Source organism: Phasianus colchicus, chromosome 23, assembly GCF_987193195.1.
Source record: "Phasianus colchicus chromosome 23, bPhaCol1.hap1.1, whole genome shotgun sequence".
Classification (NCBI taxonomy): domain Eukaryota; kingdom Metazoa; phylum Chordata; class Aves; order Galliformes; family Phasianidae; genus Phasianus; species Phasianus colchicus.
In genome coordinates this window covers 3,577,841-3,602,892 of record NC_143458.1, presented here as the reverse complement: position 1 = coordinate 3,602,892, position 25,052 = coordinate 3,577,841, and the positions used below count along the sequence as shown (strand labels likewise).

Sequence of the window (25,052 nt, the reverse complement as noted above, 5' to 3'; positions counted from 1 at the left end):
GGAGGAGAGAACTTGAAACATTCGCAATTTGCTCCTTTTTTGCCTCTTTTTGATCCTTTTGCTTATGGGTTTGGCAACTGCAGCTTTCTTCATCCTCAGAGATTATTCTTCATTTCCTCAAAGAGTCTTCAATTTTCTCACAAATCTCTCTTCCTTTCACTTAATTTAAACATTTTTGGCCAATTTCATGATTTAATAATGAGAAATAAAATTGGAGATTTAATAAGTGTCGAGAGAAGACCTTCCATTTCAGCTGGGGATTAAGAAGGAGCTAAAGGTGCGAATCCCCTTCTCCTGTCCTGAGCTGCAATGTGTGAAAGAGCCCAATCCTGAGCAGTGCTGAGTGCTCAGTGCTCCCACTGAGGTTGGGCACATCCCATACACACAAAGCTCAGTGCAGATTTGGGCCCTGTAAAACACAGCGTGAGCACATAAATCCACCGCAGCGCTGTCTCGTGGATGTCTTGCTAATAACTTTAAAGCCTGACTTCATTTTGCTCTACCTGCAGCAGATCAACTCCGAGCAGCTCCTCGCCGCACCATTAATTTAAGGTAACAATTCACTTAGATCTTTGGTTCTGCGTAAGTGCTTCCCAAAATCACATCTTCGCTCTCTGTCAATTATCTGCGACTAACGCACCTTGAAGTTACCTCTTAGAGCAAACATCGCCCTGCTGCTGTAATTCTAAAAGACTGTCGGGGGCCAAAAGATAGGAGCGACGCCCCAGAGACTCAGCCTGCAAATTCAGATGTAAAAAATAAGGAATAAATCAGTGTCGGTGCAGCCTGAAGATCAATTGGATTTTTATCATTTGGGAATTGCTGGCCGTGTTCGCAGGACCAAATGGACCTTGAGCTTTTTGTTCATCCGATTTCATTTTCTGGATGACTACTGTTAGATAAAGGCAGCTCCTCGGGTACCTCTGCGCTGCTCTGGCCATCACATCATGTCTGGCAGCTGGCAAATCGCATCTCCAGCACTCAGTACAGCACTTGCTGGCTTTTCTGTTGCCGTCTCCATCACAATGTGGCTTCTCCCACAGGATTGCCCTTCTGCTCCCCAAAACTAAGCGTGCCTTGCTGTGCCAGCCCCATCATCTGTTCTTATCCCACAGCCATGGGAAATCTCTCTGGGCTGTCCCAGAGATGCTGACCCAGCCTGAGTCCCAGTAAATGTGAATGTGGGCTTCTCCTGTTGCCTCGGGATCTGCCTGCACCGTGCAGCAGTGTGACAGCTGTGTGCTGCCCTGTCTGGGGCCTGTCTCCATCTGCACCACTGCTTCCACTCTGCTCGGTCAGGCAGAAAAGGAGCCAGCAGACAGACATGAGCCCAGCCGTGGAAATGGTTCGGTTTTCCCTTGCCAAATGCTCTGCATTCCCACCTAGTTGTTACAATGAGACCGAGAAGCTCTCTGATTTTGGACGGGACTTTGGCTGGGAGCAGAGGACAGAAAGAGAGATGTCTCTTCCTGTCTTGTGTGCATAACAACTCCATAGCAGGTTTGGATCTCACTCGGAGTTATGATGCAGGCTGAGCATGTAGGCTGCCAACATTCATAATAATTAACCATTAATGTTAGCAAACACTTGGCAAATCTCCACCAGCTTTCATTTGAAGCTCTCACAGTCCTTTGTAAACATGAACAGATTAAGCCTTGCCAAGACCCCCTCCAGTCCTACGCGTTAATCCAGAGAATATCCTCCACTTTCATTCTCCAACAGGGGACTTAGTATGCATGGTGCTGTTTGGAAGGGTTTGGATCAGCGCTGCTGTGTGGTGCAGAGCTGAGACCCAGGGCAGCACGGTGCTGCTCTCAAGCCATTTGCTATGAGGACATCACCCATCGTGCCTGCTGGGGCCTGGTGGCATTATGGCCATCTGGCTTTGCCTTCCTTGCTGCTGCTTCTTAACAGCTCCTTGCAGAAAATGATCTTTTGGTCAAAACTGAACAAAAATAAAGGGCTGCTTTCCAGAAAAACGATCTCCCTCTTGAAATACAGTGTTTGTCTGAAGGAATTATAACGAGAAATATAGCTTCTGTGTCTGCAACACCTCCACAAAGACACTCCCACCCAAGACTCTGTTTTTCCATTTGAAGCCAAGCTCCAAGGAGAGACATCCACCCATTTGACCCCCTCACATGGCCAGCACTGTGCCAGGGCCAATGAAGCAACCAGCCAACAAACCTTCTCCCCATGGACAAGCCCTGAGCATGGACATGGCATCACCTCCTGCTATCACCCAGCTCCCCACTGTGCCGTGACCTCCATCTGTGTTGCTCGGGGGCTACAGAGCGATGGGTGGCTGGAGAGTAACACCACAGGCTGTGTGCTCACCTACCTCCCCCGTTTTAATTCAAAAGCAACAATCAGAGCGTCCTCCTGGCCGTTTGCTATTTGCTGTAGAGCTGGAAGAACAATTGGTTTTAGGCAGACGGTTCAGCCATCCCAGTGCTCTCCTGGGAACGAGAGGTCTTTCTTCTTTTCCTCCCCCAGTTCTTTGTGCTCATTTGCATTCACTTTTGGCTTAGAAATAAATTGCTTTAAATCTCGGCTCAGCACGAGCTAAGCCTGAAAAGCCAGAGGACGACTTCTGAACATTGCTGGGAGTTCAGGCAAAAGCCAATCAGAGGTGGGTTGTTCTGAGGCTGAGGAACGCAAGGAGTGGTGTTTGGGGTGTGAATAGGAAAGAGAAAGGTGCTTGGAAGGCAGAGATAGAGCAAGAGAAAAGAAGGAAGATAACGGGTTTGAAAGAGTGTGGGTCTCGCCCATGGTGCATCTCAATTGCCTTCTCCTCACCAATGCACTGACTTTTTCTCTCCTGCACCCTAAGCTCAATACTTGAGGAACTGAAAATACAGCCACGACACAAAAGAAAACCAGAAAGGGCTGTTCCACACCAACCGACTGAAGCAGAAAAATGCTACTCCACACCAAAGGCCAAAAACAATGCCAGGTCTTTCCATTGTAATAAAGCGTTGTTTATCGCATCAGAAAGGCGCTTTTTAAAAGGCAAATGGCCACGAAGCCCCTTTAATGCATGGAGATCCTTCAAGATAGGTCTGATAGAGAAAACCCAGGCAGGAAATATGTGCTGGCTAATCTGACAGTTATCTCTTTTACAGCCGGCTCCTGTCATTTCAGTCTTTGGAACCGCCAGCTGCATCGGTAACTGCAGCCCTAACCGCAGCAGAGGAGCAAGTATTGCTTAATAAAGCCGGCTTCCCTCGCCGTGTCCCACCGTGCCTCCAGCCCTGGGGCTGCCCGTCCCTCCTGCACTGCTTTCTGGGCCAGGAAGTCGCAGCCCCGCCACGAATCGAACCATCAGCTCGGCTGGAGCACAGCAGATTTCCCTCTGCGGGGACAAAAGTCTCCTGGAAGATGCACAAACTGCCCATTGTCTGATCCCGCTGAGACAGGGCTGATTTTCGCAGTGTGCTATCAGGTTCCCCGGCAGCCGATTTATACTGAACTCATCAGCGCTACTTTGTGCCCAGAAGAGCCCCAGCTCTCTATTTTCCATCACTTAGGGCCCATCAGGCTCTAATGGGGTCGTTGGGACTTCGAGTGCTTTACGTGCTGCTCTGCTGGTGTTCCAGCACGTTGCAGCCTCCTCCTGCTGGCTCCTTTTGAGTCCCAGCTGAAGTAGTTAAAGCTGTTCCTGCCTCTGGGCTCTCACCGTCCACAGAAAAACCCTTTTCTGTTTTGCCTGTGCCCTTCTGTTCAGGAAATGCCCCCTGGCTGTCCCAGCCTTGTTAGTGTTAGACGAAAACGGCACTGCCTGGCAAACTACCACAAACCTGGGGTTTGGTGTAGGAGGGGAGATGCTTTTGATCGGGAATGTGCCCAAAGGGATCAGGGGCTGGAACACAGCTGGGGTGGGCAGGAGGATGGAGCCAGGGGTAGGAAGGGAGAAAGCACAGCGTTAATCGATCCAATCTTGGGCTCCCGGTGGAATTTGCAGAGATATCTTACTCGAATTACCCCAGTTTTATCAGGAGATGGCCGTTCTGGGAAAGTGCCTTTTGGGCAGCAAAGTGCTTCAGATCTCGAACTGCTTTAGCATTGAGCAAAAGGGGACCAACAATAGCTTCAAAGATGAGAGCAGGAAGTGTGTGTGTGTTTGGGGGGGGGGGATGTAACCCATCCTGGACATGCAATGTGTGTCAACAGCCCCCAGGAAATGTGCACAGCGCTGCCTCTGTGGAGGGCCCCTCCAGTCTGTGAAATCTGTAGGATTGTAGCAGCGAGCAGAAAATGCAGGGCCCTACAAAAGGTATCCAAGTGTGAGCAGCTTTTACCCATCCACTGCTACTCCACGCTGCATTTCTGCTCTGAGTGCACACACTGATCAGAAGGGGGAAATAATGACAGAGGGCAAAAGGGACATGAAAAAGCATCTCCCTAAAATCCAGACCTGGATATCAAATACGATATAGGAGGAGAAAGGTAACAGAGGAGATAAAGAGCAAAGGCAGAGAGAAACTGGGTGGCTTCTCATCATTTCATACCTGACACCCCCTGTCTGAGCAGATGACTGCAGACCTTCGGAGCAGCAGAGGAATCACATCAGGCTCTGACAAGCTCCGTCTTTATTCAGTGGCAGTGATGGGGTGAGAAAACATCAGCTCTCATCAATGATTCATGGAGCCTTTTCTTCTGCTAATCTGTAAATAAATTTTAAAAAGCAGCTTCTTTTTGATGAGTCTATTCTGCTGTTCGTAAGAACATATCGGCCTCTATAGGCAACACGGTGTGCTCAGGGGCTGCTGTCACCATTGGGAAGCACAGGGCTGGCTCTGCTGAGCTCCATACCCAGCTGGGCAGCGCAGGCGCCTGCCCTCACCTCCACCCCCAGCTCCTTGCATTGGGGATGTGCTGGCCCTCAGCAAGCTGCCTCGTAACTTTTTCAAGTGTGGACGGGGAAGAAAAGGGATAAAAAGCGTAATTATACAAGGACATCTTTTATTTCAGTACATTCAAGACAAAAAGAAAAGAAAACAATTCGAGAACAGGATGTACCTTCACTCAAGGCTTTATCTCCCCTGCCCCTCTCCATTTTCCTCTCTTCCCTTTTACAGTCAGAAATTGCATAGAATTTGTTTTTTCAATCAGAAAATTGAACTCGGCACTGTAGAACCCACGTCAGAACCACGCGGAGCTGCCGCCGCTGCTGGGGAAGTCAGAGTTTCTCACATGAGAGCCGCTCTGATGGCTCTTGCAGTGCTGCTGAGAGCGACATGGGGAGCTGGGGGGATTCCCCTGTGCTCCCTGCTCTCCTTTCACCTTCCTCAAAGGGATCCCAAACCCGCACCCCCAAAAAACAGAAAGGGGCAAAAAAAAAAAAAATAAAGCGGATAACCCCAGAACTAAACAGAAGACACAGAACCCCTGAAATTCCAGGCGTTTCAAGGCCTCTTTGAGATCACTGTGTGTGTTGGTTGCTTTTTGGCATTTTAATATATATTTATCTATGTATACATATATATTTATATACATATATATGTATGTTAACAACACTTCAGTCTGTCAGCGTGTGCTGCTTCTCAGGGGGAGCGTCTCCCACCCCTTCCTCCCTCTCTCAGCCCAGTGCCCCGCTCTAGAAAGGAAGAAATCCAGCACCTGACACCTGGTGCCTTGGAGACTAAGACCTGAAGTACCCCGAAATGAAACAAAATGAAATAACGACTCTCCCCTTCCCATCCCTCATCTGTACCAAATAAAAATTCCCTCCCTCCCGCCCATTGAGATCATCCCCTGTGAGTCTGTGTGATGGGGAGACAGCGTAGCATCCTTCCTCCTGGCCCGGGATGGAGCAGCTCTCAGATCAGCTCTCGCCCCCACAGGGGTGGGTGATGCTGCTACCCCAATCCCCACCGCGTCCCTCTTTCCCACCTCGGAGCTGCATGGGGGCAGCTCACCTGAGGACCCCAATCCCGGCGCATCCTCTCCAAAGCCGACCTTCCGGCCAGGCGTGTGCGTCGGCCCGACAGCGCTCTGCCTTGCTCTGGAGAAGCTGGGTAACTGCTTTTAATTTAAAAACAAGTTTGACATTGTACAAGTCCATGTTCTGTAAAATGGAACAGGACCCTCTCGGCCCACCCCGGCTCCCCCCACCCCAGCATTACTCGGGCTCGCTGCTGTTGGTGGTCTTCTCCCACTCCAAGCTCTCCTCGCTCTGTGCAGGTGAGCCCGGAGCCGGCCGTGCCCGCAGCCCCTGGAACCTGCGGCACTCAGGGCAGACACGGATGTGCGTGCAGCCTCGGGCGACCAGGGCAGCTTCTTGTGCCAGTCTTTGTGCCAGGGGGTCTGGCTCTCCCCCACTGCACAGCTTCCCGTTGCTGAGCGTGGTCGTGCTGCGGGCTCGGCGCTCCTCGGGGATAGCGGGGCGAGTCCGTATCATCCCCCCTCGCCTCCGACGGGGGTGGAAACTGTCCTTGCAGAGGATGATGTTGCGCAGCTCTGTCACCATCTCTTGGCACACCGACACCTGGAAGGCAGACCCGAGAGATGCTGCTCACTCCAGTGCCTTGCGCCCGCTCTGGATCCCGATGCCAAAGCGCTGTGGGCTCAGGTTCAGATTTGGCCACTGGATTTTGATACCAGCACTCAGACCCCAATGGTTGTTACAGCCCAAGAGATACCGTCTCTTGTCAGAGACCCTCCTGCATTCTGGATTCCCAGAGAAGTGTGGGACCCAAACCTACTGGAGGCCCAAATCCTCAGACGTTCCACACTTCAGGAAAGGGACCTGCATGTTGTGCACATCCTTCAACAGCCCCAGAACACCCCTATAGGCTCGGCTGCAGTGGGATGCACGAGTAATTGAGATGTCTGTGCACTTCACACCCAGCCACGTGCACCCAGAGCTCTTGTGCACTTCAAGTCTGGGCACTTGGAGCTCATCTCAGGCTGAGCAGAGCACAGCCGAGCACCTCACACAAAGCAGTAAGCAAAGATACTCCTCTGGGACATTGTCAGGTCCTACCTCTGACTGCTCAGAGTGCCGAAGGCTCCACAAAAATTCCAGCATTGCCATAAAAATCGCTACGATTAAGCCACAGATGAGAACCACGAAGATTCCACCAATGTTCTCCATTCCCAGGCCTAAAATAAAGCAGAAGAGACAACGCTGCGGGGAGGCAGGCACAACAAAATGCAGTCCCTTGCTGTTTCCTTAGCACTGCGTGCTCCCAGCCAGGGACCAAAAGCACAGAGCCAGCACTGTCCTATTAATAGTGAGCTGCATGACTCAGATGGCAGAGCGAATGCCTCGCAATAACTGCACGATCGAAGATGCGCTCTCAGAAACGATGATTTTGCAGATAAACAGCGACTGCATTGGAGGGAAGTACAAAGCAATTTGTGGACAAACCAAGAACAGAGTGGGGGAAAAATGGGAGATCAATCGAGCACATTAATACCTGCAAATTATTCACCCAGCTCTTGTTGCTTTGAACTTTGCGGATGAGCAACGCTGTTAGAGGAGCAGAGATGAGGAAGACAAGAAAGGGCTTTAAAGGAGGCTGGCACTGAGAAAACCTCCTTTGATTGCACTACAAAGTGCTGTTGAAAAACGATGACAGCTGCTTGTGTTGCAGTGTGAGGAGAGGATCCAGGCAAGACCACAACCCAGTGCAGTTGGATGTGATGTGGGGACCATGTGGGGATGTTGCACAGGGGTACCTGGGTGGGGCTGGGGGCTCTCTGGTGGTGAAGGAGCAGTGCCCGCCTCTCAGCACTTGCTGCCCAAGGAACTGCTCTCTTTCTCTCGTAGGTTTGGCCTCAAGTGGCCAGGGCTCTTGATTGGGCTGATTACTAAAAAGCATGCAGTGCTTAGTGCTGAGGTGATGCTACAAGGCCATTACTCAACAAGAACATCTATAAAAACCTTCCTCTCCCCTCTGTAACATTAAATCAAAGTGCAGGAATCAATGATTTATTGACAATCTCTGCATGGCTCTTAGACATAAAATCTCACCAAAATCCTTGTAAATCGCTGACCTGTTTTGTTCTAAAACTCAAGAGGTCACATTTCTCCCTCTTTCTCCGTCATTCTTTTGGCATTGCCTCTGGAGCAATCCAGTGACTGCGTAAATCAGCCCTTCGCAGAGAGACGTTTCCACTAAGACAGCAATTGCAGGGCAGAACACATCACATAATCACTGCTCAGACCCAAGACAAAGGCCATCCTCTCCTCACAGCATCTCTCCTGGTTGAATTTCAGGCCAGTATCAGGCTCTCATTATCCTGCCATGATTTCACCCGGATGTCAACTCAGGTAGCCAGGCTCACCTGGGAGGTATCTCTTTCCTCTGTATACACATTTTATTCCCTCTACTGCTTCAAGTCCTCCAAAAACACTTGTGCTCTCTCTCTGCTAGGATATAGCTGGGCATTTATTAAGAAGGCAAACAAGCCACCAAAACATTGTCTCATCCCCGTTCCACTCGTCACTAGCTATGTGACAGCACTCTCATTATCATGACCAGCAGACTGCAGTCTCTCACTTTTCCTCAGCTGAGAAAGTGAAACACAACAGAGGGGCACAAAGCACCACATCAACCCATCCAGGGTCACAGAGCAAGCTGGGCATTGGCAGAACTAGCCCAGGAGCATCTTTTCAAACCCACCTCCTCACAGCCCAGAATTCTGAGTGCATGGAGCCTGGAGGAAATCCACAGAAGAGGAGCCTCTGTCTTGCATGCTTGCCTTCTTCACCAGCTATTTCAATCCTCATCGCCTTGTGCTGAGGCTAGATGCCACAGGCTGGCCCAGGATGTCTTAGCTCCTGCCTTGAGACCACCAGCCAGGCTCTCTCAGTCCCAGCAGGGTCTCATCCAGCTGCACACACACTCCCAACAAACTGCTGCAATGTCAGAGAAACAAGTGAGCAGCCATGCAGCTGGCTCAGCTCTGCGTCTCTGCATTCAGAGGGGTCATGAGCCTCTCCCTTCAGCTGGGAACCTGCTGGCCTCCCAAAAAATGCTTGCTGAGGAAAGGGCGACTGCCAAAAGAAAAAAACCACAGCAACTGCAGGAAGCTGGCAACTGCTGCACTCTGGGACATCAGCCTAATGTGGTAGCTTTTATGGCAATTTGCATAGCATTACCCAAAAGAATTTGCTCCTCAGTTTACAGATGCACTCATAATGTCCTTGTGTCCCTTCCCTCAGCTGTGTGCATGGTGCTTTCACTCAGAGGCACTAAGCAGTGGGCCCGTGGTGGAGATCCATCTCCCTTGAAGGAACATGGGATTTTGGTCCGATCTCTTTAGCCATCCATTTTCCCACGTAATGCTGCAGACATTCATTAGAAGCTAATTTACCCTCCATATGCCTCCAATATTTGTCATTTGGTTGTTCCTGCTATCTTTGCCCCAGGCAAAAACACACAGCATGAGGCACTGCAGAGCTGGTTGGCTCTCTCCTTGAATTGTGAGGGAAGGAACTGCAGGTCAGGAGAAGGGGAAAAAGTAATTCTTTGGCAGAAAACCCAGCAACACACACGTGCAGATGGATCTCCATCCTCGCACGGCTGCAGAGGAGGCTCCCTACAGAGAGGCACGGCGTACCTTTGGCCCGGTGGTCCTCCTCCTTGGGACACTTGCCTCCTTCCCACCACTTTCTCTTCAGGATTTCCAGCCGGTTGTTCTCCTGCAGCTGGAGGATGGCCAGGTCGAACTCATCGCGGAAAACAGAGCCTGCAACAGTGAGAGGTGGGCACTAAGGCACCGCTGCCTGCACACCAAGACCCACAAACAAGTAAACAAGTTATAAGGGAGAGCTGCAGCTTCATGGGCAGGAGCTGAGCGGGCAGCTCGGTACCAAACTGCTCCTCAAACCACAGAGGTCCCTCTCCTGTCCATCTGCCTCCAGCATCAACCTTGCTCTATCACTCATGTTTCACAGTGGTGCACAGCAATGGCACAGAACCCAACACACAAGCAAGGCATGGGAGAGGATGCTCTGTGCTCTGTGCTCCCAGGGGTGCTGAAGGGCCGTGGGAAAGCCCACAGCTCCACTGGTAACTCTGCACTATTGTCCCAGCAAGCAGCATTCTGCTCCTCTTATCTGCTACAATTTCGCTGCTTAACAAGACAATGTCAGAACAAATTTAGTCATGACAGTGAGCAATTGTACTCACAACCGGGTTACTGTGACTTTACAAGCTTACTCATGTCAGCTAAACTACAGTGGCTGTCTGCATGAGGGTTCTGCGTCATCCAGCTTCACTTTGTATTGCAAAGTGTGGGTGCTTGAAGCCTGGAACTGGCCCAGAGATCGGTCAGTCATCTGGAATAACAACTGCTACCTCCTTCTCCTCTGCTGCCCTGGGAAATGGTGTTCTCTTGTTAGCTCCCCTGTTTGAAAGACAAAAACCTGCATTTGTTGAGAGCTGATTGCTGGGTGAGATAGTTACTGAATTGTTGGGCTCTGTCCTGGAGTTTTCAGAACCATCAGGTGTTAAGATGCTACAGCAATTGCACCAGCATTACTTTTAAGGCACTTCTGAGATGAAACAAGGAGCACAAAACGATTCAAAAACACTGGTTCCAAAAGGGAAACCGTCAGCAAAGAGCATATATGCAGAAAACAAGCAGCAATTTTGAAACATCTTGCACATGAATTATTGAAGGAGCCACAATCACGTGTCACGGGGCTCTGGACCAGAGCTGGCTCTCGCACATATGGCTCTGAGTGTGCACCGTGGGCAACTGCAGTGTATTTGATTTTCCTCCCGAGATTAATAAAGGACCCCAGGCAGAGCCGTGAAACGTGAGATCGGCTTTAGAGCCGGCTCAGCTTTTCAAATGCTCCGGTCCTCTGCTGACAGCTGAGAAGGACTAGAATTTGTCTTCACTGCCTACCGACGGGCATGCCAATCCCGTAGCCCTTGGTGTCCAGAAGGCCCCCGACCTGCGTGAGGTTGCAATTGCGCTGACGATAATACTCGTTCATGGTGGACTCCAGCAGGAAGGCGTAATTGGAGTTCAGCACACGCGCGATCCCTTCCTCCGTGCTCTTCACAAAGACACTGGGCTGCTTGGAGTACATGTAGTTCCACATCCGCTGGTACGTCTGGTAGCGGGAGTTCTGCCAAGAGAGAGGAGCAGGTAAGGCAGGGGGAGCGTGTGGTGGCATACACCCCTCATTAGACCCTCCTATAAAAAGGCTACGATGTGGAAGGGAGTCGAAACAGGTTTAGTGCCTGATTCACAAAGGGATTTGGATGCCTAATCTCCAGTTATTCCAATGAGATTTAGAGGTCTGAATGTCTTGGTGGATTTGAGACTTTGTTGGCGAGGCTGGGCATGAAATGCATACCTAATTTCAATAGGTTCCAGCAAATCTCTTTGCAGAAATTCCGTTTTAGAAAAAATACATAATTTTTGTAAGAGTGTATCAGAAACACCCAGAAGAATCAGAGGAAATAGCTCCTTTTTGGCTTAAGCCACTCTGTGCTTCCCACACCCTTGTGCTCAAACAGTCCACTAGAGTCAGACACTGCCAACCCAAGAAGAGCACTGAGGTCCAAGGGCAGAGTCAAAGCTCATTAGAGTTTACTGCTCCCTCAATCCGGATTTTGTACCTGGAGTCTTTTCACTGACTGCCTCAGTAAGCCCCAAATCTCCAGAACATGCCGGTGGTTGGACCTGCCTTGCTTTGGTGGAGAGAGGAGCAAATTTGGTGGCTTGCACACTGTGACAGAGGGTCTCAGGACACTGCTGCTGCCCTTGTCCACCCAGCTCTGTCCTCTGTGCAGTCGCTCGTGCAGGGACAGGTGGGCAGGGTGTGCTCACTCACAATTCACAGCACTCTTACACACCAATCCCATGTGTTAGCAGCCAGGGAAACTGCTGCCAGGACAGGTTGCAGCACAAGGTGCTTCAGCAATGGATGTCTCATGCAGCCAAGAGCTGAGGGGTGAGAACAGCCTCAGCCATGTCTGTGCAACCCACTGCAGCACCTGACTCACCGCCCTGACAGAAGGTATTGCAAATGGTACAAGAATACCTTGTGCTAATTTCCTTTTTGACACGGGCACGCAGCAGGCAGTGCAGAGCCATGACAGGATTTTAACCTTGAAAGTCTGCCTGAAAAGGGATGAGTGCCTCATATGCAGCCACCTTATTCACTTGGGCTCTTCAGCTCGTTTTAGATGTGATGTTCTGCTCAAAAGAAGTTTGGTGGTTTTTTTTTTTGCCAAACCCCTGAAGGGTGGAAGGTTGAGCTGAAAAGCTCAGGCTTGCTTGAGAGGTTTCTCAGGCTTCCTGGTTCAGTTCAGACTCAGAGGAAAAGTGAGAAAAGCTTTCTGCCCTCTTGGTATTTCAACATTCAATAAACAAATAATCCTCAAGCAGTTCTGTGTGCATTCGGAGCACTACAGAAAAGATTCACCCATTTGTTTCCTTTTTGAATACAGCAGGGAAGACAGAAACGAAATTGAGCTAACCAGCATTACATTGGCACATACTTGACTTATATGTTTTCAGAGTCACTGACCCCATATAAACTCTGGTTTCTACCAGCACATTTACATAACATATCCCACTAAGGGACTGCAAATGTTTCTTTGTTTACCCAACCCAAGTGACACTCATGGAGAACTAAGACCACATTGACTATGCACAGGGACCCACGGAAATCTGACAGAAATGCTCAGCTGCTAAAGACATCACTGCTAAAGTGTCATCACTGTGACATGTGGATCTGCACCACTTTCCTGCCTACCTGGTAGGGAACTCCCAGTGTTGAGTTACTTTCTGAGACTGAGCTGGAAGGACCCCTCCATCAATCCCCCCAGTGGAACTGGCCCAGTGCTGTGGTACCAAGCAGCCAGGGACCCCCCAAACATCCCCTCTGTGCCAAAATCCGGGATGCAACACACCAGCGAGAGGCATGGCAGGCTGAGCAACATCCAAATCTGATTCAAGGCTGCAACCCCCACCCTAGCTAGCAAAAGAATGGGGTTTACTTGGAAGAAGGTCATGCTGGAGCCGCCGTGAATGGTGCCATACTCGATGGTGGTCTGGTCTGCCAGGTCATCCACAGACTCAATGGGGACGTCCATGCGCTGCACTGTGAGGAAGGCAGCCAGGTTGGCCGTGTAGGAGGAGATGATGATCAAGGTGAAGGCCCACCTAAGGGAAGAGAAAGCAAAGATGATTAGCTGAGATTTCCCCATGGGCTGATCTCCATCCCCACCCTGCAAGAGAAGCCCTCCTTTAAAGGAAGGCTGACCTTACCAGACTCCACTGACGCAGCGCGTGGAAAGCGCCTGGGGGGCAATGGTGGAGCCTTGCTGCATGAACCCCCCGACAGGAAACCACAGGCTGTTGCCCAGTGAGTACTGGTTGATGAGAAGGTTGCACCTGCCTTGTGAGCAGGGGTGGGGGCTGTACCACTCATAGGGAGTCAAGCTGCAATGACAAGGAGAAGGGAACACAGGGTAATTTGCTGGGAAATGGGGGCACTTAGGAGAAACACAGCAGGAAAAGAAAAGCTGAAAAGCCCTAACTCTCCCGGAGGCAGTTTTTTCTGAGGAAGAAACTGCTGTCAGTTGTTGCTCAGGGCATAGAGCTGTGTGAAAAGCTCACTCTGAGACTCAGGTGCCAGAGGCTTTGCTGTAAAATGTGCTGAAGTTTTGGGAGGCTCTGCTGAAAGGCAGGGGCTGGAGGGAGGGCTGGAGTCCTGTGTGCCAATTTGCATCACAGACAATGACAATAATTCCAGAAGCGCATGGTCTTGATGTGAAATTGAAATCAAACATCTCCTGCTGGGATCCCTGCCAGATAATGAGCATCCATAGCAAGTTCCAAAGTGGAACACGTTAAGACCTGACTGCACGACATCATCGAGGAAGAATGGTTGCAATTGGCTGCTCCAAGGTCTGGTGGTCCCAGCAAGGTCTAACCATGGGTTTAGTTTGAGGCCATGTGCTCTTTGTTTCAAAACATCTCATGCTTTCAGAGCTCACAGAGATGGGACAGGGGTGGTAATTGCAAATAAACAACAGCATGTCACTGAAGTGATGGCAGCCTGGCTCTCTTTTTGGGCTGTTCTCGCTCTTCAGTTCCCTGGTTGCTAAGAAAGTCTTCTAAATCCTACGCTGCCATTCATTATATTGCTAATGGTTAACAAAGCTGGTGCTTGGGAGGGTTATTTTGGGGCTCCTGCAAATGCAGCTGCAGGGCTCTATTGCAGCATTTCACCAAAATGAGGCTTTCATTTCTGCGTCTCTCACCTCATCTAGAGGCACACGACTTAGGAGGACAATGTTTAAAACATGCAGAGAGGGGTTGGAGGGGCACCACATCCCAGCCTGCAGAGAGTGCCCTGCTCCATTATTCAGTGTTTTCTTCAGGACTATGCATGCGAGGCTGTAATGGGATTCAAAGAAAGCATTAAAGCCCTGTCAGCATGACAACTTCAGCCATGCTAAGGGACCAAGTGGCAGCACGGTTCCATCTCTGTAATGAGGAATGGGTATTTGCCACGTCCCGAAGCAGCGTCCGAGCCCTGAGCACACCTCTGGAATACATTTCCAGGACACAGCTGAGCTGAGTGTGGAAAAGTCCACCTGTGGCACCAAATGGCAACATTTTGCCGTGAGGTCAGGGAAGGCAGTTCTGGAGTGCAACCCCTGGGCCTCAATGGGAGATGTGCTGCAGAAAAGTGCTTGGTGACATTTTTTAAAGCTGATTTAAATTAGTCATAGGGAATCTACTGAGGGCTGTCAGGCGAGGCTCTGCACATCAGCTGGGAGCTCTTGAAGGATATTAATGAACTTCCACTTTCTGAATACATCGCGTTTTAAAGGACCGACACCAGTACTGGAGTTTGCATTAACATTTCTGAATGCATTTGTGCTGACATCTGCCCTTTACGGCCAAGACAAGTGCTCTGCTTTTTCTGCTGCAGACTGAGCGCTTCTAGGGAACAGCCTCATTTGCACCTCATCTCAAAGCTCCTCCTGCCCTTCCCTTTTGGCACTGCTCACAGCCATGCCCGTGGCCATCCAGCTCCAACGCGTGCCCAGCAAAGCCCTGTCCCCAGCTGATGGGGGACAGCAGGACCCCATGCTGGTGCCCTGGGGGACATCCCCACGTGCAGCCCCTCACCACGGGGCTGGGAGCGTGACGCTAGATGGCACCGCGAGGAAAGGAAAGGCAAAGCAGTCACGTTACCGAGCCACCAAGAAGAGGACGCAGCTGACGGCCAGGTAGGCGAGCAGCATGAAGAGCCACACACCAGGGGAAAAGGGGTCCAGGAAGGAAAAGTAGCCAGGTTTGCGGCCCTGCAAGGCAAACAGATGAGAGTTTGACCTGTTTTTCTACACACGGGGTGATTCATTCCGAAAAGGACACAATTAGATGCACCTGCTTTGCTGCTGACAGTAGCTGGGAGGGGCAGAAGGGAAATACAGCAAACAGGGATTTGCAAAAGGCTTGCAGGGAAAGAAAGCAGTGAGGCAGTGCCACAGGTGAGCCAGTCCTGCAGCAGCTCCCTGCAGGGATCCTTTCCTGAGACCTTTCCTCTCCCTGGCACAGCCTCCTTTGTTCCTCCAGGCAATCAAACAGGTGAAGCGATGGAAAATTACGGCACCCACAGCACTTTGCTGGGACACACTGTGCTGCAGGACCGACCTGGGAGGGGGGAGCCCAGGTCTGGAGCTGTTGGTCGCCCACAGAGGATTGCTGGGCACAAAGGGGCTCCAAGTGTGAGGAGGGGTGGGTGGGAGCCTCTGCAGGAAGCTAAGTGGGGAGAACACATTTTAATGCAAAAAAGGAAAAAAAAAAAAAAAAAACCAACATATTTGCAATGTTTCTGGCTCGCTTTCTTCTGCCTTCAGACATTCCTTTTCTACAAAACTCAATACAATTATTACTTTTATCTCAGAGAAGTGATATTTTTATCTTCAGGATGCGTCAGAATTTCCTGCTTCTACCTCAGCAATGCCACCTTTCCTTGAGAAGTAACACCTTCGCTGCTAGGAAAATTGGGCTGCTCAGCTCTTCAAGTACATTCAACTCACAAGGACACGCCGCCACTGAAATCTTGTCAAGTTTAGCAACATTGAGATGAGAGAAGGATTAATTTCCAGACGTTTCTCTCAAGCTGAACTCCCATTCTGCCCAGTGGGGAAAAAGCAGCTCCCAATTTATCTCTGAGCAAACTCAATGTCACCTGAGCAGGGGTGTCCCAAAATGGGCTGCGTGATGCTCTCTGCTCCCTTACACAGAGGCTGCTGCTGGGGTTGTCTCTGATACACAGAGCCCTCATTTTTCTTAGTCTGCTGCCTTAACTCTGCTCATGACACTACATAAACTAATAGCAGCTGGTAATAAATAACAGCTCACTTCAATTGCCACAGCAAACCCGGTGCCATCCAAGACCCGAGTGCTTCAGAGCTGCACTTAATCCCAAGGCAGTGAGTGATTTTCTGTTTTCACAGAAGTCTTTGGGAAACAGAGTTGAGGTTTTTTGCCTTTTCTTCCTTCCCCAGAGCCAAGAGAAGCATTTGAAATTCTGTTTCCATAAAAACACTGTTTTACTACTGAAATATTCCTACTCTTATGCAAAAACTGAATTTCACAAGGTCTTCTTAGTTCTTCTAAAAACTGGGATGTTGCTAGAAAAGGCAGTGGTTGTTACACAAAGGCCTTCCTGAATATAAATACCTTGGGTGCTGTGATGTTCCCAACTCCAGTCACCAACTGGGACTGCACTCTCAGAAACCTACAGCAAATTGTTGGGAGAGCCACCCCATAGCATCTCCTCCTGGGTCCTTAAGGAGGGGTGAACTTGGAGGCTGGGATCTACATCAGTATTTTCAGTGATTTGGGCTTACTGAGCCTTTTAACAATTAGATAAGGTAGCAATCAGTGGTTCAGACCTTGCAGAGCCCATTTTCAAGTCAAATTAAAGTCACGTCCCAAGAAAAGGTTCTGATTCTCTCCTAGCCTTCATTCCAGAGCCTCTCTTCATGGTGCTTTTTCATACTGCGTCATCTCCTTGCTCACCTTTACTGCAGCACTGCTCTCAGCTGCTCCTGTCTGCACCTTGCTGGTCCCAGCTTGAGGATTTTGGTCTCCTGGATGCCAGCTGGAAGCCCAGGGCAGGCATTGCCAAAACTCTTCTCTTCAGCAACCACCTAGCATTCCAGGATGCCCTGCAGAAGCCTGCTTCCCTTTGTCTTCTAGAGCAAACCTGGTTCAGCTGCCTCTCTTTCACAAGTGTTTACATGCTCAGAATGTGACAGAGACAGACCAAAGGGAACAGCAAGGTCTGACCACCTCCACCCCCCCAGCCAAGCATGTGGGACCTTCACCAGCAGCAGCCCCAAGCAGCTCATCCCTCCCAGCATCCCACAGCTGGTGGGGGATCCTTGGGCACTGGCAATGTCTCAGCTGAGCCTCCCTTGTGAGATACTCCTGTAGCAAAGTTCCTGGCTGTAATTAGGGCCACCATGTCTTCTCTGTGTTTCTGGGGCAGTTTGTCAATAAATTATGCTCATTAAGGAAATTGCATTGGAAGCTTTAAGTTTCCAGCTTGGCAGTGACTCTCCTGTGACTTTACAGTAGTAGTAGTTCTGGTTCTTTTCAGCTACAGTCATTTTCAGGCTGCTGCTACATATTCTTTTCATTCACAGTTGAGGATAAGAATAAAGATATTCTGTTCCCACGGAGGGCACAAACTCTCTCTTATCTGTCTGTTTTGAAGATGGGACTGACAATATCAGGCGTCTGTCAGATATTTTTAGCAGGTCCCAATACGGCTTTGTTAATTGGAAGAGCTATTTTTCCTGGAATAGAAATGTTAAAAGTGTCCAATAATTGATGAAGGCCTCCTGCATATCCTCAGATATTTTGCAAGAGAGATTCATTCAGCAGTTCCTGGAGCTAGAAGAGCTTTAAGATCCCTTCCAACCCAAGCCATTCTGTGCTTCTTTGCTTCCTGGAAGCACCCGTTCTCAGCCAGGCAAGGGCAGGCTTCTGGAAGGGTGGATGTTGGTGACTGCAGAGCCTGCCTATGCAGCTGGCTCCACAGGAGCCTTGCAGCTTGTTGCCTGCAGAACCCAGGGACTGGCTGCTGAGTTGGTCCTCCCAGCTTGTATCTTTGCAGCGCTCAAGCAGAACTCTTCAAGCCTCAGTACACCTGTCCTAAACTCAGTTCACCAAATGTATGCCACCTCATCTCAAGGGAGAGCACAGAAAGGACTTTCAAGGCGGATCAACAAGGACCATGTGCCAGCTGGTCCCTCAGTACCTTTCACAGAGGCAGGTGTGAGCAGAAGCAAGTGTATGCAACAAATAACCCTGCCTTCCAACACACCTCTGTGCAGAGCAAAGCACCAGACACTTGCTCCAGCCCTTTTGCTTAGCCTGGTACAGCTCAGGACCTACCATCTACCTCCTGCCCTCCGCAGGACCACAGCAGGGATGTAATAAACAAAAAAAGCCTTTTCTCCTCACAGCCTGCAAGTCAGAAAGCCTATTAGAGTCCCCGCGTCAGAAATCCATACTTGATTATATCACAACAAGTGAAATTGAGAAAAATGACAGCCCCATTTAAAGCTGCCATCTTCAGTTATGTGTGATAAGAGACGCAGTGTGGTGGCTGGGTTGGGTGGGTGGGGAGGGAAAAGGGGGGAGAAAGCATTTGCAACCTGAGTTAAATGGAGATTCACATAACATGTCATCACGCTGGGAGGAGACTGGGACATAGAGGCTACTCTCAGCAAGGGATGTGTTTGTGCTTATTTGTGAGGCTACGTCTGATCTGAGCTGTGATGAACATACGTCAGCTGCAATTTCTGACATCACAGAGGTGTTGGTGGGGTGCAGAAGGGAGGGCAGGGGGCTGCCTCCAGCTGCTCTGCAAACCCCATCTCTATGGAGAGACAGAGCAGCAAGCTACCTTGCCTTTCCCCGCTAATTCAATATTTATCAGTTTAATTAGTTAATCACTGCCCACTTCCAGCTTGGCAGGAGAAGCTGGGGAGCTCCCAGCTCTGGGAGATTGCATCCCCTCTGCAGCCCTAATGGGGCCACGCTGTGTCCCAGCCACAGCCCTCATCACTGCTGCAGACTGAGCTCTGACCGACAGCAGGGGAGTGGCTGCCAAATGTTTCCTGTGACCATAAATATGAACCCTGCTCACTTTGGGATGTGCCCGAGCTGGGACACGGCTCTCCAGTGTCATGCCTGTACCACTATGAGGAGCAGACGGTCCCTGCCCTGAAGAACTTGCACTCAAAGTGGATGTGTCAGACATTTGCACTGAGTGCACAGAGGCAGCAGCACATGCCTTGCACTTAAGCAGCACTTACATGCAAGCCCTGCACTGACAATGTTGCACATCCCATGGGGTGAGTGATGCAGCCTCACTGTCCATGGAATGGGGTCTCGCAGGGACTTGCTGGGCTGTGGGGAGGACTGGGGGCAGAGCACAGCTGGTAATCAATCCCCAAACATTTAAAGATGTGTGAGAAAGCAAGAAACTCAACTATAATCCCAGCCACACGGCACCAGCAGAAATACCTCTGGATACACGGGTGATTGGGTGCGAAGAGATGTGGCTGGGAAGGGATGGCTACCTAAAGGTCTGGTCCTTCTTGATCAGCTAACAACCAATCCTAATTCCTGCACATAGCAGAAGAAATGGAATTTTAACTAGATTTTAATTACTTGTTTGTTCTTGGCAGCAGCAACTCAGTGCAGAGAGATGTATGCGCAAGTTTGTTTATATTTGTACTGAACACTGCATCTTTAACAGCATCACGAGTGAAGAGAGGGGGCTGGGAGAGGCAGCTCTAATTGTTTTATCCTTTTGGCTGTTATTGTTGAGATGACGGGAAATCAGGACTGTAATTCTCATCACATTCAGCACTGTGCAGAGCACGTTTCCCAACCACAGATTGGGAACAATGGGACATCCTGCTGGAAGGGACTGGGATGTCAGTGCTTGCCTTCTGCAGCACCTGGGATCTGGGAGCCCAGGGATAGAGCCAGCAGGGCAATGGGAACTGAATGCACTGAGCTGACACAGGCAGAAGGAAGGAAATCAAGGTCCAGCACATTTGTGTTTAAATAGGAAAACCAAATATTTTTATGAGCCGTTCACTTTTCTTCTATAACGAGGAGCGTTTGCATGCAAATAATGGAGGCACATAAATGGTCATAAAAGAAGTCTCTTACCATATGAACTCGGTAGAGAATGCTAATTCCCAAAGTCATGAATGGCTTAGAGAAATCAATCACCTTCTCCCGCTCCGCAGTAATCGTCAGCCCCGCCACTGCCAGGTCGGCTTTCTGCAGAGAAAAGGAAGCAGAGGAGGTGAGTGCAGGGAAGGGCAGGGAGCAGTGGGACATGGCACAGTGCTGCAGGGTGAGACTGGGCTCTGGGGAGAGCAGCAGGAGTTCACCCCATATGGATTTCACACAAACCCTTCTCAGACACCCAAAGCATAACCATTTCATGCTCTGGACCATTCTTTGCTCATTGCTGCAGGCTGCAGCCTGCTGCTCCCACAGCCCCAGCTTAACACAGTGCTCTCCTTCCAGACAGGGCATAAATGTTCCCAGATTGACTCGCAAAGCAAATGAGATTGGGGCAAAAAAGAAAAAAAAAATAAAATACTTTCTTGCGATGTTAATATCCTCGCAATATAGATAAGGGATTTAAATTTTAAACATTATTTTTATTACTACAGCTCTTCTAATGTCTGTAATTGCTTTCTGTAAAAACGAAACCTCCCCCGTTCTCTTGTACGCTTGTTTGCCTGCTTTGCAGGATGACAATTATGCATGTGGAGAAAAAGAAGGGGAGGGGGAAAAGGAAAGCTATTTGCACTTGTTGTCCCTGAGTTTCATAGGTCTGTGCAGAAGCCAAGGCACCATCAGGCCTGACGACTCGATAAAATATGCAGCTTATCTCCCTGGATCCATGCCCTACTTGCAAATGCATTGCACAAAGGCAAATTTGCGGGTGCACCCCTCTCACTGTGCTCTCTGCCCCTGCTCTTGTTCTATTTCCTTAAGAAAAACAGGGCTAAGTGCCTCCGGGCCAAGGTCTGCCCCATGTTTTTCCATCCCCACCACGCTTAAAGGCAGATGAGGAGAAAAGCCAATAGAAGGCAAGGTTTGTAGAAGCCCTTCTGGAGCCTGCAGGAGGAAGGGAAGGCAAAAGCAAGGCACGGTGATTGGCAAGCCTGTCCACCAGCAAATAAGGTGCACAGGTCACGGAGAAGGTGATATTTCACAGTCCACGCAGGACGGCTTTATTGGACAAGACTGGTGCCAGATTTCTGCAATTGTTTCTAAGCAGCTATTACAGATTCCTGCGAGGTTCAGGCTGGAATGAATTATGAGCTGGGGAGAATTTCTGCCTAGCCAGACATTTACCCACAGGGTTTTTTAAAGGCACTGGTAATCATAGCATTGTGCACGAGCAGTTCAGCCCCATGTAAACAGCAGCAGATTACAAAGATGGGATCAAGTCATCTGTGGAACACGGTGTGTAAGGAATTTTATCGGCAGGGAAAGCCTAAAGCTCACTAAATCTCCCTTGTCTATTGCTTATAAAGGTTTGCAGGTACCACTGTCCTGGGGAGAGCTCTGCCAGCAAAGCCCTTTGCAAAGATACAGCTTAATTCTGACAATGGATAACTTGAATTCAGTTTGGAGAACTGAGAGAAGTCCATCAGCAAACCCACAGACCAACAGATGTCAGGTATGCTGCACCAAAGGTGCATCAAAGATAAAAGCCCTGAGCACTGACCTGCTGGATCTGGGGGTGCCCTGTGCTCCCATGGGTGCTCTCAGCAGCACCTGCAGAACTCACCACGGGCATCTGTGCAGTACACCCACAACCTTGCCAGAGCCCCTTTCCTTCTGCCCATCCCCTCCCTGCCCAACCTCTGCCCTCGCAGGGCCAGCACTGAAGCTCCAGCTATATGCAGGCTGCTGGAGCTTGTGCCCATCCCCACCTGCTCCCTGCAGCACAGACCTGGCAGTGCTTGCAGCACTGCTCTGTCAGACTCCCCCTTCCTCTCTCCCCAGGCTCAGAAGTTAAGGGCTGATTTCTGACAGTGCTAAACTTTGATCTGGGAATGGCATGCGATGTGTTCTCTGCCTGAATATCATCAATTTCATGCTTTCGACTTTGCTCCCTGATGTTCACAAAACTTGTGTGATTCAGTGAGGTCAGCATCTCTTGGTTACAGAGCTCTGCAGCTCTCTGCTCTCCATCCTCCCCACCTGAGCATGGGTAGCAGTTACAGTTTTGAGCCTAAAAGGTGTGTTTGGGGAATAAATGGGTTTCTCTTTCTGCTCCTGAGCTCCATCCACTCCTGGGAAAAGGGAAATCAGGAGGGAAAGGATGGGGGAAAGAGGGGCAAATACTGTGCAATTTTCAGCCTTCCAGCACAATTTCAGCTATAAATGTCAGCGTGAAATAGGCTTAGTAAAAGACCTAGGGCATTTGGGGAGTAGAAACCTCTCAAACGAGGCCAAACTTTTTGCTAGGTGAGGGGAAGCTGTCTGAGATAAAAGCAGGAGCTGCTGTGGCTGTACCTGGCACTGCCTGTGGGAGCAGCCGAGCTGATGCTGCCACTGGGAAGGATGAGAAAAGCACAGGGAATGAGCCAGACTCCTGAAGAGGAACAACAATTAAGCAGCTTTAAGAAGGATATTGCAGGGACTGCCAGCCCGGAGGAGGCATCCATCTCCTCATTGGGGCTGCTGACAAGGCTCATCAGGAGGGAGTGGTGATGAATGGGGCTGATGTCAGCTCAGTGGCAATCCACTGTCCAGGTATGACACAGCACGCAGGGAGAACCCGAGCAGCATCAGGCTTTGTGCTGACAAAACAGGGGCAGCCCTGGGAACATGAGGCTGGGATTTCTTGCAGGAGCACCTCGGTTCATAAATCCCCCAAGCACACGAGTGCCCTCTCCACTTGCACTGCCAACACAGCACAGTGTGGCTGAGGGCAGGGAAAGCTTTCCTTTGGAGTGGCTTCTCCAAAGCCAAAATCAGCTGTCAGCCTCCAGGACCCACCGGATCACCAGCACAACTCTGGGACAGGCAGCATCTCACTGAGCCTGTTCAGCAGCAGAGATGCTGGCTGCTGGGCTGATGCGATGAGTGCTGCTGCTCCAGACTATTAACTGGTCACTCCAAACTATTTTTCTAAGGACATGCATGAATCCTGCCACATGTAAAGTGACAGCCAGAATGCCCCAGAGGCTACCACCCTTCATTTAAATTACTAACATGGATGGGGCGATCAGCGATCAGAGCAGACATCAGCACTAGGTCTGCTTCCATCTGCATTCCTTCACCTGCACTGTCCCTAGGAACCGGAGGAGAAAGCCTGTGCCAGGTGTTCCCGTGCCCTTAGCACAAGCCTATTCCTTGGGAATGGGGCCCATAAGCCCACAGGGACACCCACTCAGCTTCCACTGCACTGACCAACCTGCATGTGCCAAAACCAGCAGCACGTGCAGACCCCATTTGCTCACAACACCCCACGCTCCCACTCTCTCCCCCCCACTCTCCCATCTCCCTCATCCCCATTCTCCCATCTCTCTCATCACGTTTGCAGTGCTGCACTGTGCACACAGACTCCCCCTCCCTCCGTCACCCACGCACAGTTTTTCTCACTCAACACCAACACCCACTGCAGGACTCTGCCAATCTGGGGATAGCTCTCCATCTTTCTCCCTTCCTTCCTTTCCCTTTTTGGAGCAGTTGGAGGAGAGGGTCTGACTGTAAAGCACCTTCATGCAACTGGTCATTAAAGACTGAGCTGGAAAACCTCACCCCAAAAGCTTTAAAGTTCTTCCAGCTCTTCGTGTTGGTGCTCCTAAGCAGGAGGCGTGAGGTGCACAGCCTTGTCCTATGATTCTGTGATCTCCCTCACTTTAAAGAGAGCTTTAATCACTGCTAATCTCAGCCAGATTCAGACCACTGACGCAGAAGCCAAAGGTCTGGTGTTACTCCACTCCATTTTGCTCCCCAAGCGATGCTGTGCAGAAGCAAAAAGCAGGATCTTGCTCTCACCAGCCTCTTCTCCCTTGATGCACCCCAAAACACCTCCTGCAGCACCAGCCCCACACCAGCCATCTCCTCAAGGAGCAGCAAGAACACTGAGCACTCAGCAAGGACATTTAACACCCAGTAAGGATGCTGAACACCAGCAACTCGCTGCAAGCTGAGGTACAGACACCGAGCACAGCCACCAAAGGGCTCCACTACCCAGACAGCAAATCCAGCCGTGGCGGAACAAAGAGAGAGCTGTCACGTTGCCTTGAGAATACATCTGTTGGTTTGTAGCTAACTAGTGAATTCATTTCGGCTCGAGGACGTGCTGGGGAGAGAGAGAAAGGGAAGACAAGACAGCATCAGGGAGTCAAAGCCAGGCTCTGTACTGTGGTGGGAAGAAGTGAGCCATAATTCTTTCAGCCCTATTGTCCCCAAAGGCTCCAACTCCGAACAATAGGAGGTGGGAAGATTTGCTGCTCCCCTTGTTTGCTTGTTACAGATAGCAGGCGTGTAAGGTGTCAGCCTGACTGCTGGAGGCTGAAGTCTGTTGATGCCAGACCCAGCAGGGCTCAAGGGGAAACTTGCTCCATCCTGAGAGCAGCTCACTGCCCTGCCTGGCAGACAGGAGCTGTGCTTGGCTGTCCCGGCCCACAGCGATTGATCAGCTTGCTACTTTCCCAGTTTGAGACATCTTTCACTAAGGAATAGGTCCGAGTCCTTGCACGTGATTCCTCCCAAGCCACGTCTCCATCAAACCACATTGCTTACAGGTTTCCAGATCTGAACACAAGTGTGACGGAGGGCACGGACCCAGAAGCCCCTTCTGCTTTTCCACCACCCCACAGCCAGCCCAGCCCTGTGTTCCTCAGCTCCTCAGCAGTTTTGTGAACAGGTCGATAAGATACATACTTGTCAATTTGGTTCAACAACAAACTTATGTTTATTTATACCATGCCCTTCTCAATCATACCACAGCGTACAATTAGCTGTAATAGAATTTT

At 50.2% G+C, this 25,052-nt stretch overlaps 1 protein-coding gene and 1 long non-coding RNA gene across 4 annotated transcripts in view; one reads left to right on the top strand and one right to left on the bottom strand.

Moving 5' to 3' along the window:
* Window positions 1–5,726: 5,726 nt before the first annotated feature.
* The window catches only part of GRIK4 (glutamate ionotropic receptor kainate type subunit 4), a 125,030-nt gene continuing 105,704 nt past the window's right edge, over window positions 5,727–25,052 (bottom strand). For 2 of the 3 annotated variants that reach the window (XM_090123367.1, XM_090123368.1), the window contains exons 13-20: window positions 20,203–20,316; window positions 15,190–15,299; window positions 13,249–13,422; window positions 12,978–13,143; window positions 10,870–11,095; window positions 9,574–9,702; window positions 6,989–7,107; window positions 5,727–6,490 (exon numbers count right to left, since the gene is read on the bottom strand). In XM_090123367.1, coding sequence (XP_089979493.1) covers window positions 6,125–6,490; window positions 6,989–7,107; window positions 9,574–9,702; window positions 10,870–11,095; window positions 12,978–13,143; window positions 13,249–13,422; window positions 15,190–15,299; window positions 20,203–20,316 — 1,404 coding nt within the window. In that variant the 3' untranslated portion in view covers window positions 5,727–6,124. Of the gene's footprint in view, window positions 6,491–6,988; window positions 7,108–9,573; window positions 9,703–10,313; window positions 10,363–10,869; window positions 11,096–12,977; window positions 13,144–13,248; window positions 13,423–15,189; window positions 15,300–20,202; window positions 20,317–25,052 lie in introns of those variants that run through there. The other variant, XR_016459542.1, reaches the window with a different exon arrangement.
* Window positions 19,282–24,505, top strand: LOC149915187 (uncharacterized). The gene is made up of 4 exons (XR_016459543.1): window positions 19,282–19,373; window positions 20,283–20,341; window positions 21,591–21,736; window positions 23,963–24,505. It is a non-coding gene; the product is annotated as an uncharacterized LOC149915187 (long non-coding RNA).